Source organism: Auxenochlorella protothecoides, assembly GCF_000733215.1.
Source record: "Auxenochlorella protothecoides strain 0710 unplaced genomic scaffold scaffold22, whole genome shotgun sequence".
NCBI classification, from domain to species: Eukaryota; Viridiplantae; Chlorophyta; class Trebouxiophyceae; order Chlorellales; family Chlorellaceae; genus Auxenochlorella; species Auxenochlorella protothecoides.
Window position 1 is genome coordinate 290,713 of NW_011934209.1, and position 11,985 is coordinate 302,697.

Consider the following 11,985-nt stretch of genomic DNA (forward strand, 5'->3'; position numbering starts at 1 on the left):
CACACGAACCCCCCCCCCCCCCCTTACTAGGGCATCATCCACCGCGACCTCAAGCCCGCCAACATCTTCTACGACGCCAAGGGCGAGATCAAGCTGGGCGACTTTGGGCTGGCCAAGCTGGCGGGCTCCGACCTGGGGGCTGAGCCGCTGGAAGGGCCGCCTGGCGCCGCGGCCGGGCCGGCGCCCGGCAGCCTGGGCAAGATGGAGGCGGCAGAGCACACAACCCAGGTCGGCACCTCCTACTACATCAGGTGTGCGACTTGAGGAACGGGGGAGCGGGGCAGTTGACGTGGGAGGGTGCAGTGCTTGGAAACAGTGGGCGACCTTGATGTTCCCAATTTAATCCTCGGCGTGCCACCCAAACCGGCATTCTGTACCGGTCACCTTCCTCCCATGCCCCGCTCCTCCCTCCTTCCCTCTGCCCCTTGCTTCCTGTGCCATCCTTCTTCCTCCCAGTATCCAATTTCCCGACCCCCCACGCCTTGACCAAACAACTCACAGCCCGGAGATCGCAGACGGGTGGGCGAGCTACGACGAGCGCGTGGACTCCTACTCGGTGGGCGTGATCGCCTTTGAGCTGTGGCACCGCTTCAGCACGGGCATGGAGCGCGCGGTGCTCCTGCGCGACCTGCGCGAGCGCGACGTCATGCCCGCCGACTTCGAGGCCTCCCAGCCCGCGGTGTGCCGCCTGATCCGCTGGATGCTGGCGCGCAGCCCTGCGGACCGCCCCACCGCCCGCCAGGTCCTGGCCTCTGAGCTGTTGCCGCCCAGCGTGGGCGACGAGGAGCTGGCGGACCTGCTGCGCTCGCTGCCGGATAACCCCGCCGCACACCAGCGAGTCGTGGACGCCGTGTTCGGGCTGGCGGCGGGCCAGGGCGGCGCGGCGGCTGCGGTGGCCGCGGCGGCTGGCGGAGCTGGCGGCGGGGGCGATGGCGCGGCGCCAGGGCTCGAGACCCCCGGCACGCCCCTGCCCATCGACGTGCGCGGTGGTGCTGTGGGATTATTCTGGGACGGGGATGTCGGAGGGGTATGGAGAGGGGTTAGGAAACTCAAGCATTCTGAGGCAAAGGTGTTGCTGCTTGTCCGCCCCAAGGGGCAGGGGCGGTGGGGCTGTTGGAAAGGCCCCGCAACGGTCCATGAGTCTCCTATGGAGATCTTTTTTGACACACACACACACACTCCGGGACCACCCCCCCAAAATGTAGATGAACGCGTGGGCGGAGGTGACCTCCACCCTGGCGGCCACCTTTGCGCTGTCCGGCGCAGTGTGCCAGACCAGCAGCGAGCTGGGGCCCGCCCCGGCACCCGACGCCCCTGAGGCCCCCGGCGGGGTCCGCCTGCTGACATCCTCCGGCGTGCTGCTGGCGGCGCGGCACGAGCTGCGCCCCGCCTTTGCCGACTGGGCGCTGCGCCACGCGGGCGTGCTCCAGGACGGCTTCGCACGGTACGAGGTGGCGCGGCTGCAGCGCGCGGGAGCGGGGCGCGGGCCGCCTCGCCCCGCCGCCGTCGCCGAAGTGGACATCCTGGGCGCGGCGCCGCGCGGCGCGGGCGAGGCCCTGCTCCCCCTCGCCGAGCTGGCGGCCATGGTGAGTGTCGCGCTGGCCGCGCTGCCCTGTCCGGGGGCCTTCGAGCTTAGGGTCGGGCACCGCGGCCTCCTCGCCCTCGCGCTGAAGCACGTCGGTGAGCAGGAGGGCTCGAGGGAGGGGTTTGAGGCGTGCTGGTTGGGGTCGGGGGGTTGCGAAATGCACGGAGTGGGGGCGGGGGTGCAGACGGGAGCGGGGGTGCAGACGGGAGCGAGGCGATGGGCGGGGTCCCGGGACCGCGTGGTAGGAGTCAGCAGGCATGCATGGAGCGCCAGGCGCATGCCACACACCCTCGACGCTTGCTAGTTGTTGGTGTACCTGGCGTATCCTCATGCCCTGTGCTCCCCCCTCACTGCCGTCGGCGGGCGATCCCTGCTTCCCGCACCCCACTCCCTCCCCCCACGCCCAACATGCCTCCACGACCATCCCCTCCTCAGGCGCACCGCCGGAGCTGCACGCGCGCGCGGTGCAGCTGCTGTCCACCGCCGCGGCGGCCTCGCCGCTGCACACTGCGGCGCGCGCGGCGCGCTGGCCGGCCATCCGCGCGGGTCTGGAGGGCCTGGGCCTGGCACCTGACGCGGCGGCGCGCTGCCGCCAGCTGCTCCTCCTGGGCTCAGGCGAGCCGGAGCCGGCCCTGCACTGGCTGCGCGCGACGCTGGGCCATCTGGCGCCCCCGGGCGCTCCGGGGACGAACATTGGCGCGCCGGCCCCGCTGGACGATCTGGCCGCCCTGCTCACCGCGCTGGCCGACTGCGGCGTGCCCGGCGGCTGCGTGGTGGTGGACCCCCTTATTCCCCCCCACGCTGACTACTTCACGGGGCCCCTCCTCCAGTGGCACCTGGTGGCGCCAGGCACGGGTGCGGCGGCCATGGTGGGCGTGGCGGGGCGCTACGACCGCCTGCTGCGCGCAGCCTGGGCGCGGCGCGCCGCGGACCCCGATGTGGCCCACCCCCCGCCGCAGCTAGGCGGCGTGGGCGCCACGCTCAACGTCGAGCGCCTGGCGGCCGTGGCCGCCGCCGACGGCGCGGGGGCCGGCGCACTGCCGGGCGGCGCCGGCGTCGCGTCGCTGCCGGGCCTGCCGCGGCTGTCCTGCGCCGAGGCACTGGTGGCCAGCCGCGGCGGCGGCGGCATGCTGCGCGAGCGCCTGGAGCTGCTGCGCGCGCTGCGCGAGGCGGGGGTGGCCGCCGAGACGCTGCGCGCCGCAGCGCCCTCGCTCACCGCGCAGTACGAGTACGCGGCGGCGCGCGGCATCCCCACCCTGCTCGTGCTGCACGGCAGCAGCTACGGCGCGGACAACGCGGTGCACGTGCGCTGCCGGCTGTGCCGTGCGGAGGAGAGCGTGCCGGCGGGGGAGGTGCCGCGCTACCTGCGCGCCCACGCGCGGGCCAGCCACGGCCAGGGCGGTGGCAGGCCGGGGGAGGCGGCGGCCGAGGACGGGCCCGCGGGGTGGAGGGAGCGCGAGAGGCGGCGGCGGGAACGCGCGCGCGTGGCCTGACCCCGGTGGCGGCATTCTTTCTTTCTTCTTTTTTCAAACGCGGCGCAGGAGCATGCCCGACCCCTGTCCTCACCCCACCCTGCCCACCCTGTACCCCATGAACCCCTCCCTGTGGTCCTGCCCAAATGTACCCCTCATTGAATGTGAATGCCTCCTTGAATCAAGCACGTTCGACCGACAGGGCGCCGGGCAGGGCAGGCGCCCGCGGTCTCAGTCGGCATTTGCATGGGCAGCGGCAGGGCAGAGGGGATTCGAAATATAAAGATCCCAGGCATCCCCAACGCCCTGCAAAGAACGACGCACTGGCCATCTGTTCCCAAGACTGGAGATTCGCGGCTCCAGGGAGCGGGACGAATCTCGCGAGGAATGTGTCCATGGGGAACAGATGGGACACAACGTGAAGGGATGCGCAACCCGGCGTGTCCGTTGACCGCCTCACCCGACGTAGCCGTCCCCTTCTTCCCGGGAAGGAGGGGGGGGGGGGGGGGCGCGGGCAGCTGCGATTCGAGGTACGAATCGGAAGCAGGATGCCGTCATGGGAATGGCAAAACACACACTGCGGAGCATAATCTTAAAACCAAACCCATGATATTTGAGTGTGAATGTGCTCGTTTCAGCACGGCCCTGCTCTTCGTACACGGCCATACTGACATGGGACACGGCGCGACCCTACCATTAAGCAAGCCACGCGTTGCGGCGAGCATGAGCTGCACCCTTACCGCTGCGCACACCTCGCAATAAATGAAGTTACGTGTGCAGAGGAGGGTCTGGCTCCTCACGCTCTTTCTGGCTGGGTTGGCGGTGTCAGCGGGCGCGCAGCTGGACGATAATGGATTCCGCACCAGCGTCTCGACCACAAACACGACCGAGGGCCCCGACGCCGCCCATGATCGGTGGGAGCAACTCCTCCGGTGAGTACAATCTAGAATTATGGTGGGCTGTCATGCTTTTCTGCACCTGGAAGCGCGTCGCCGACCCCTTTGCCCTCACCCCCGCCCCCCCTCTCGTGCAGTGAGACGGGGGGCGCACTTGCCGTACGCGAAACCGTGGTCACCCGGGTCTCGGGTCCGAGCATCATGCCATTCACACTGGAAAAACAGGCGATTATCGCCAAGGCCATCGAGAATGTTTTGATTCCTGCCTTAGGTGCGCGGGGCTGGTGAAGTTTCGTGTTTCGGGCTGCGAGATTCCTTGCACCGCTGAGGCGGAGGGATTGCCGGTCGGGACACTTGCGATGGAGATGGGCTTTTGACAGGATCTCAAGGTGCTCCTGGAAAGACACATCGCCCTGATCCCACTGTGCAAGCTGTTGCTGATGGAATTCCTCTCCATTCTCCGGTGCAGGTCCCGTAACCATCATCAGCTACAGGTAGGGAGGAAGCCGCTTGGGGGTCTCAGCTACCTGGCTGCATACATTTTTGCCATAGTAATACTGCTTTCCTGCTGCCAAAGCACGGTGTTTGCTCTGCAAGAGACAACAAACATAGCGAGCGGTGCCTTTCCCATGTGGTTCTTGTTGGCAATGTATATGTGTGCCCTGCAGCAGAAGTCACCCACTCGTGTACTGCTCCTGCCCCGCTCCCAAACCCACTTTGTCCGCTCATACCCCGCTCCCGCCCATCCTTCCCCTCCATTTCCCAGGGAAAACTATCCGGAGCCTGGGTTCTCAGAGGAGGCTGGCGTGACAGACCCCTACGTCGACTTTGCCGGCAACATGTACCGTCTGTTCAACCTGTCCATGCCGGACCTGAACGACAGTGCGACATGGACCAAGGCCTGGACCAACCAGATGCCCAGCTTCGGGCTGTGGGTGTCTGAGGTGCAGCGCCTGGGCCTGAACGCCTCCTTCCGCCTCATGAGCATCAACATCGCGGAGGAGATCATGACTCAGGCCGTCCGCCTGGCCCCCGTGGTCCCTGTTGAGGTCATGGTCGCGGTGAGCACCGCGGCAGGCACCAACCTCACCGCCCTGCAGGCCAGCACGATTGCCGAGACGCTCGAGGATCTGGTGGGAGCCCACATTGACATCATGGCCTGGAGCACACAGGATGCCCTGGTGTGGGGGGGTGCTGGGCTGGAGGGCATGAGGAAGGGTGTGGCGTGGGTGCAGGCAGGTACCCTGGGGGGTTGTCATTGTATGTCGAATCCCAGCCTGGGGTGGGCCATGTTCACCTCCAGATCTTGGGTGCATTGGGCTTGGAATCTGAGGGGCTCATGGGGTCCTGCACGCAGCAACGTCCGGTGCCCATGGGCGCCTGGCTTGACAAAATACCGGTCCCGATCCCATCAGCCGGTGCAGCACCACATAAGCTGGACCCCACTTTCCCCCCCATACCCCCATCTGTCCAGAAATTCTTTGACGCCACCTTTGACTACGGCAACGGCTCGCAGCTGATGGTGCTGGACATCTCGCTGCCCGCCTGCGAGAGCGCCAACGGCACGGGGTGGGAGTCCTGCGCGCTGAGCACGCTGCAGTTCAAGCTCCTGGACGTCTTTGTGAACGACACCGTGCTGGCGACGCTGGCGGCCGGCGGCATGGCCGCCCCCCGCCTGGCGGGCATCCGCCTGCGCCCCTCGCCGCAGCCGCCGGCCCAGCCGCAGGTCCCCGCCGCCGTGCCCTGGCACCTGGACCGCCTGGACCAGCGCACGCTGCCCCTGGACGGGCAGTATGCCGCTGACAACCTGGGGTCGGGTGTCAGCGTGTACGTGTTGTCGGCAGGCATCGACGCCACACATTCGGAGTTTCAACGGACCGACGGCGTGCCCGGGACTCGCATCAAGCCGGGGTGGGGATTCAACGGGACCGACCCGCTGCAGGACTGCCCCGACGCCTTTGCCTGGTACGGTTTCGGCACCTACTACGCATCCCTGATCGGCGGGAACACGCTGGGCGTGGCCAAGAACGCCACCATCACCTCAGGTGAAGGCAGGGCATGACTTGCGGGAGGTTGGGGTCTAGTAACGCAACGTACCCCATGAGAAATTTGGGTTGCTTGCCTCTCGACTCCTCCCCCCGCCCTTTCCCGTCCTGCTACCATCAGCTCCTTTGCCAAGCTACTATGTGTGGCAACCCACTGCTCCTTTTCCCCCATTCCCAGTCCGGTACCGGTACTCCTGCCTGATGGACGCTGCCAACATCTGGGCGCCAGAGGGCCTGCCGTCTGGCTTCGACTATGTCCTCTCCACAGCCAAGGGCCCCTCCGTGATGCTGATCGAGACGTGGTGAGTGGCCAAAGAAAGGGCGCCCTGCCGTGACGGTGGGGATGCATCATCGTTCGGTGGACCAAGTCCCCCCATTGCCCCCCCCCTTCCCATCACCACCTCTGCAGGTGGGGCCAGAATCGGTACAGCTCGGAGAAGGATGACTTCATCAACCAGGCTCTGCACCAGCGGGTCCAGCTGGCCCTGGCGCAGAACATCACCATCATAATCCCCGCCGGCATCGGCCTGTGCCCCATCTGCGAGAACATCCTTGCCGCCCACCCCGACATCATCACGGTCCAGGGTGTGGACGAGCGTGATCAGCTGAGCAGCTTTGCCGAGTCGAACTCCTCCTGCCTCAGCCTGCTGGCGCCGGGGGGCGGCATGGGCAACGGGGTGCTGGGCGCCATGGCCCAGGGCAACCTCACCACCATACTGCCTCAGTGAGTTAAGAAGGGTGGAGGGGGGCTCGAACAGGGTCAGGGTTTGGTGTTGGCAGGGAGTTGCAGGTTGTCGGTGGCCATGGATGAGAGGGGGGGCATGTGAGGGCGGGAAAAGGAATGTGACTGGTTTTGGAGCAAGAGGACGTGGCGAGGTCGGCAGCTGGGGGTCGGGACTTGCAGCGAGCTCGAATGCATAGGGGGGCTCCAGAGCATTTGATCTGACGCTGCCCATGCACTCCCCATGCAGTGCTCCTGGGCACTGAATCAAGATTGTATTCCACCTCCCCCCTCCACCTCCCACACCATAGGGCCTTTGGAGCGGCGTCCCTGGTGGCCGGCCTGGCGGCGCAGTACCTGTCCAACAACCCGGCCGCTACGCCGGCCCAGGTCAAGCGTGCGCTGCTGGCGGCCGCCACGCGGGACCGGGTGCTGCTGGCGGGGTCGGAGGCGCACAACCGCCTGGGGTACACCGACCTGACCTTCAACGCCACCGTACCCGACTCCGGCGCGGGGCCGGACGGGGAGGGCGGGGGCGGGGGCGGCCTTTCCACGCCCGCCATCCTGGGCCTGGCGCTGCCGTTGGGCGCGCTCCTGCTCCTGGCCGTGGGCGGGGGCCTGTGTTACGGCTGGGCGCGGCTGGCGTCTCGGCGCGGCGCGGCACTGGCGGCCCACCGCCTGGACGGCGAGTGGGAGATCGCGGAGAAGCGCATCAAGCTGGTGCGCCGTGCTGACGGCGAGCCCTGGCAGCCTGGGCCACGGCTCCCACGGCCCGCTGTACAAGGCGGTGAAGGACGGGGTGCAGGTGGTGGCGGTGCGGCCGCTACGGTGCGGGGGGGAGGGCGCGGAGCACGAGCGCTGCGTGCGCGAGATCGCGATGATGCGCTTCCTGTCGCGCGACGCCAACATCACCCAGTTTTACGGTGCGGTGGTGGGCGCGCAGAGCCTGACCCTGGTGGCCGAGTTCATGGCGGGCGGCGACCTGCGCGCCGCCATCGACGCCGACGCGCGCGGGCGGCTGGCCTGGTGGGCGGGGGGCAAGGGCGTGGCACTGGACGTCACGCGCGGCCTGCACTTCCTGCACACCCTGCGCGTTGCGCACCGCGACGTCAAGTCCGGCAGCGTCCTGCTCACGCGCGACGGCCGCGCTAAGCTGAGCGACGTGGGCATGGCGCGGGTGGTGGGGGAGCAGGCCCCCGATGATGGCTTCGTCGGGACCCAGGCCTGGGCCGCCCCGGAGCTGCTGGCGGGGCAGGCCTATGACGAACGCGTGGACATCTGGTCCCTGGGCACGCTGCTGTGGGAGATCGTCACGCCGGAGCTGCCCATGCGCGGCATGCTGCGCCCGCCGCTGGTCCCCGAGGAGTGCCCGCAGGAGGTGGCCGACGTCATCGCCGCATGCATGCAGCGCGACCCCGCTCGCCGCCCCGACGCCCACACCGTCTACACCCTGCTCCTGGAGGCGGAGCCGGCGACGGGGGCCGAAGCGGCGGGCGCGGCGCCGGACGCCTACCCCGGCAGCGGCTCCGTCACCGACTGCTCTTCGGTGGGCACGCCGCGGGGCGGCACGGCGCCCTCCCCGCTCAGCGTGATCAGCAACAGCTTGTCCCTGGCCGAGCCCCTGCGCTGGTCGGCCACACCGACCGGCTCCAGGGCGCAGAGCAAGGGGTCGGCGGTGCACCCCGTCAGCCCCCAGCTCCGCTGCATGGTGGACCAGATCCAGCGACGCTTCCGACATCACGAGGCCATGGCGGCGGTGCGCGCCGAGGCCGTCAGCCCGCGCTTCCCCAGCCCCTTTGAGGAGCAGGCGGGCCCCACGCCCGTGAGGAACGTGTTCGGTCGGCCCTCTGCGGGGACCGGCTTCGTGTGACGGTGAGGACCATGAGACGTGCTGACTTGTTGGCGGTGAGGGGATGGGAAGGGCATGGGGAGACGGATGCTCACGATGGTGATGTCCTCTGACTCGCACCGAGTTTTAAGAGGATGTGCAAGAAACTTGATCCCCCTTGATCTGGCTGCAGCGCGGGGGCGAGATCTGATGCAGCAGAGCAGGCTGGAAGGAAAGCAGACAAGGGAGTAGACACACCTCGCTCCCGCAATCTGGCTTGGACACATGGCCAGCTCTCCGTGTGGAAAGTCTGGCTGAGGAGTCCATGGCACCCAGGTGGTGAGGTGGCGGGCACGATTATTGACAGATGGGCTGGCTGGCTCTCGTTGCCTGCTCAGAGGGCATGCTCGATGTCAGTCAGCACCACCCTTGCTCCCCGCCCAACAGGCGGCCCCCACCATGCCGTCTTCCCTGGAGTGGCCACGCCAAGTGATGGTCGTCCCTGGGCTCCAAGCACCTTGACAATGAGATCTGTGCTCCAGAGTGAAGCTGCACGGCCCGCACCGGGCGGCACAAAACCCCTGCCTCTCATCCGCATTGGGTGCCCAGCATAGTGAGCAGGAGTCCAGCAACCATGTATCGGTCAGAAATTGGGATTTCCCACGAAATCCCAGAGTGCCTCTGACGCACAGGTGATGGTGCTTCTGTTGCAAACAAATGTAGTTTGGATTGCTGATGTCCTCACCCCTGTTTTCGCATGTTCCAGCTGCAGCAACACAATAAGCAGTTGAACATCTCAAATTCGTTGCTTTCCCTGCAGCCGTATGCATCCTTCAAATAACCCCTCTCAATCTCAACATCTTCTGTGGAGTAGTTTTCCTTGATGCCTCCTTCCCGCCCTGGGCACATGCCCTTGTAAGTTCATCGTTTGTGAGACAGGAGAGGGGTGCATCTGAAGCCGTGTTGGCCTCATGCCAACGAGCCACCAAAGTGGTTCCTGGGGCAGTGGTACCCAAAAGTGACTATCATCCTATCCTGATGATATTTGCTGCTGTGCTTTTCCATCTTCTGCTCCTGTGTGTAGTTTGTAAGATTTCTGTTCGGAGAGCCTCTCGCACCACACCAATATAGGGTTTGGATGTGCGCATTGTTAGCTCGCTGCTTTCTAACGCCGGGACCCCCTGGTGTGATCGGCGGTGCAAAGCACTCGCTATGGTTCCTATAAGAGTGGTCAACTGGAACCACCATTATTTCTGCGCGGTTCAGTCAGCTTGTTTGCTGTGGTTTCATTCATGTGCCGCCTCGCGTTCCGCGCTCGCCGATGCTCCGCGCAGCAGCTGCGCTCCCACTGAAGCACACGCGTATAGCGGCGCTATGTACACCATACGAGTCGCAGCACCTCCCTTCTCATTCCTGTGAAAAGGGAGGGTGCGCAGGCAAGACATTCTCGGTGCATGGCCCAGTAGGAAAGAACGAACATCGTACAGTCAGTCGGGGGGGGACCCCTCAGCAGCCACCTCCTGGCTCTCACACATAAACCTGGACCAATTGCTGAGAGCTAAGATGTTGAAAGAGGAAACGGTTCACACCAAGCATTAGATATCACAGGGACTCCGGTCATACTTGTTCTGTCGAAGCGCTGGTAGATTCTAGACACACGTGGCACCTAGAGGGCGAGGGGGCAACCTTGTTCCTCGAGAGGAAGGTAGCGATGGAGGCAGCTTGGCAGGCACCGGTCAAGGCGCGGCCCGCGAATCCTGGTGCATAATCGATGTAATGGTTTCACCTTCCTAATTCTCGCTCTCGAGAGTACGGTGAGGCGAAAGTTACCGAGCAGGCAGGAGCCAGTGGCTGGAGGTCGCCCAAAACACTGCCCTCATGCGGGCGGGGGTCTGGCTCCTCGTGGTCTGCTTTCTTGGGCTCTCAATCCTCTCTGAGGCTCAGACGGGTGCCAACGGATTTCGGAACAACCCCTCAGAGACGACATGGAGCTCCGAGCCTGTTGCCGCGCAACAGCGGTGGGAAGCCATTATCAAGTGAGCCTTGCCTCTCGCAGTGGATAAATGGGCCTCGAATGCATGGATCATTATGTATGCTGACAGCCTCCGTCCTGAATCCGCTTGTGCAGTGAGACGGGGGGGGTACTGGCCCTGCATGAGGCTCTCATCGTCCGGCTCTCGGGCCCGGGAGTGGTGCCCTTCACGCTGGACACCCAAGCCATCCTGGCCAAGGCCTTCCAGCAGGTCGTCATTCCCAACCTGGGTAAGTGGCATTACTCGGTTTCCGTTGCCGAGGCGCGCCCACGCATGACGGCGTCGCGGTGGAGGTTACTGCCGGACGGGTTGGTCTGGGTAGGCGCGGTGCACGTTCTGGGCAGCCCATTTCGGGGGCATAATGTTCACAGACTGAGTCACCGCCAGCAATTGACGCTTTTCGACTCTCGCCCCCCTTGCCCCAGGTCCCGTGGAGATTGTCAGCTACAGGTATGTGCAGGATTGGGAGAAGGGGGTGTGGGGGGGTGGGGGGGAGGGGGAGGGAGCGGGAGCGGGAGCGGGAGCGGGAGCAGCATGCCTGCCAGGAACAAGGGAGGAGCTCATGACCCAAGCTGGCCCCTGTCTGTCAGACAGCTTCCCTTGCGCTGGTGTATCTGGTCACAACAGTGGCTATTGCCCGTGGCCTCGAGATGCTGCCTCAAGTGTGATGGCACGCATCTCATGCAGCCAACCCCCTCTCACTCCCCTGTTCCTCCCAATCGCGCCAGGGAGAACTACCCCAAGCCCGGCTACTCGGATAAAGTGGGGTCTACAGAACCCTACGTCGACTTTGCGGGTAACCTGTACCACCTGTTCAACCTGTCCATGCCCAACCTGAACATCAGCGACACCTGGACCCAGGCTTGGACCGACGAGTTCACCAACTTCCTCATGTGGGGCGCCAAGGCCCAGACCATGGGCCTGAACGCCAGCATCCGCCTGATGAGCGTGAACATCAACGAGATGGTGATGACGCACAGCGTGGACCTTGTCCCCGTCGTCCCAGTGGAGGTCATGGTCGCGGTCTCCACCCTGGACGGCAGCAACCTCACCGCCGCGCAGGCCAGCTCTGTGGCTGAGGGCCTGCAAGGCCAGCTGGGGGCGCACATCGACGTCATGGCCTGGAACACACAGGATGCACTGGTGAGCCCTGCTTTCTTGGTTTAGTTGTTTATTTCCAATGTGTGTCAGGGGAGGGGGCTGTTGAGAGGAAGGTATGTGTGGAAGGCAGGGGTGTTTGGTAGGGCGAGGGATGGGGGTGAGGGCAGTGCCCCTTCTGTGTCCTTTTTTACGAGTCAGAGGTACAGGTATGTGTCCCCAAGGGTAGCCTTCTCTGGCCCTGACAGCATGTCTTGCAAACAATCCCCCCCCCCCCCTCCCCCCCCCTCCCCCCTGCACAGGACAT

General features: G+C 65.5%; 6 protein-coding genes across 6 annotated transcripts in view; 4 read left to right on the plus strand and 2 right to left on the minus strand.

Moving 5' to 3' along the window:
• Positions 1-3,078, plus strand: part of F751_2353 (putative serine/threonine-protein kinase GCN2) — a gene marked incomplete at both ends in the record, with an annotated part of 11,314 nt that extends 8,236 nt beyond the window's left edge. Inside the window, 6 exons of the mRNA XM_011399221.1 lie at positions 31-251; positions 502-838; positions 1,206-1,355; positions 1,575-1,680; positions 2,021-2,571; positions 2,683-3,078. Of these exons, the coding sequence (XP_011397523.1) occupies positions 31-251; positions 502-838; positions 1,206-1,355; positions 1,575-1,680; positions 2,021-2,571; positions 2,683-3,078 (1,761 nt within the window). The remainder of the gene's footprint in view (positions 1-30; positions 252-501; positions 839-1,205; positions 1,356-1,574; positions 1,681-2,020; positions 2,572-2,682) is intronic.
• Positions 3,079-3,238: 160 nt separating this feature from the next.
• Positions 3,239-3,454, minus strand: F751_2354 (hypothetical protein; the record flags this gene model as incomplete). The annotated part of the gene is made up of 1 exon (XM_011399222.1): positions 3,239-3,454. One exon carries the CDS (start codon positions 3,452-3,454, stop codon positions 3,239-3,241), a length of 216 nt encoding a protein of 71 aa, XP_011397524.1.
• Positions 3,455-3,819: 365 nt separating this feature from the next.
• On the plus strand, positions 3,820-8,589 carry F751_2355 (putative serine/threonine-protein kinase; the record flags this gene model as incomplete). Its single annotated transcript, XM_011399223.1, has 9 exons — positions 3,820-3,971; positions 4,091-4,224; positions 4,423-4,447; positions 4,720-5,134; positions 5,428-5,998; positions 6,177-6,300; positions 6,408-6,722; positions 7,031-7,439; positions 7,504-8,589. The coding sequence occupies 9 exons, from the start codon at positions 3,820-3,822 to the stop codon at positions 8,587-8,589; spliced, it is 3,231 nt and encodes a 1,076-aa protein (XP_011397525.1).
• Positions 8,590-9,516: 927 nt separating this feature from the next.
• F751_2356 (hypothetical protein) lies at positions 9,517-9,795 on the minus strand (the record flags this gene model as incomplete). Its single annotated transcript, XM_011399224.1, has 1 exon — positions 9,517-9,795. The coding sequence occupies one exon, from the start codon at positions 9,793-9,795 to the stop codon at positions 9,517-9,519; it is 279 nt and encodes a 92-aa protein (XP_011397526.1).
• A 73-nt stretch (positions 9,796-9,868) lies between these two features.
• On the plus strand, positions 9,869-10,084 carry F751_2357 (hypothetical protein; the record flags this gene model as incomplete). Its single annotated transcript, XM_011399225.1, has 1 exon — positions 9,869-10,084. One exon carries the CDS (start codon positions 9,869-9,871, stop codon positions 10,082-10,084), a length of 216 nt encoding a protein of 71 aa, XP_011397527.1.
• Positions 10,085-10,425: 341 nt separating this feature from the next.
• The window catches only part of F751_2358 (putative serine/threonine-protein kinase), a gene marked incomplete at both ends in the record, with an annotated part of 5,416 nt that continues 3,856 nt past the window's right edge, over positions 10,426-11,985 (plus strand). Inside the window, 4 exons of the mRNA XM_011399226.1 lie at positions 10,426-10,583; positions 10,676-10,809; positions 11,006-11,030; positions 11,309-11,723. Of these exons, the coding sequence (XP_011397528.1) occupies positions 10,426-10,583; positions 10,676-10,809; positions 11,006-11,030; positions 11,309-11,723 (732 nt within the window). The remainder of the gene's footprint in view (positions 10,584-10,675; positions 10,810-11,005; positions 11,031-11,308; positions 11,724-11,985) is intronic.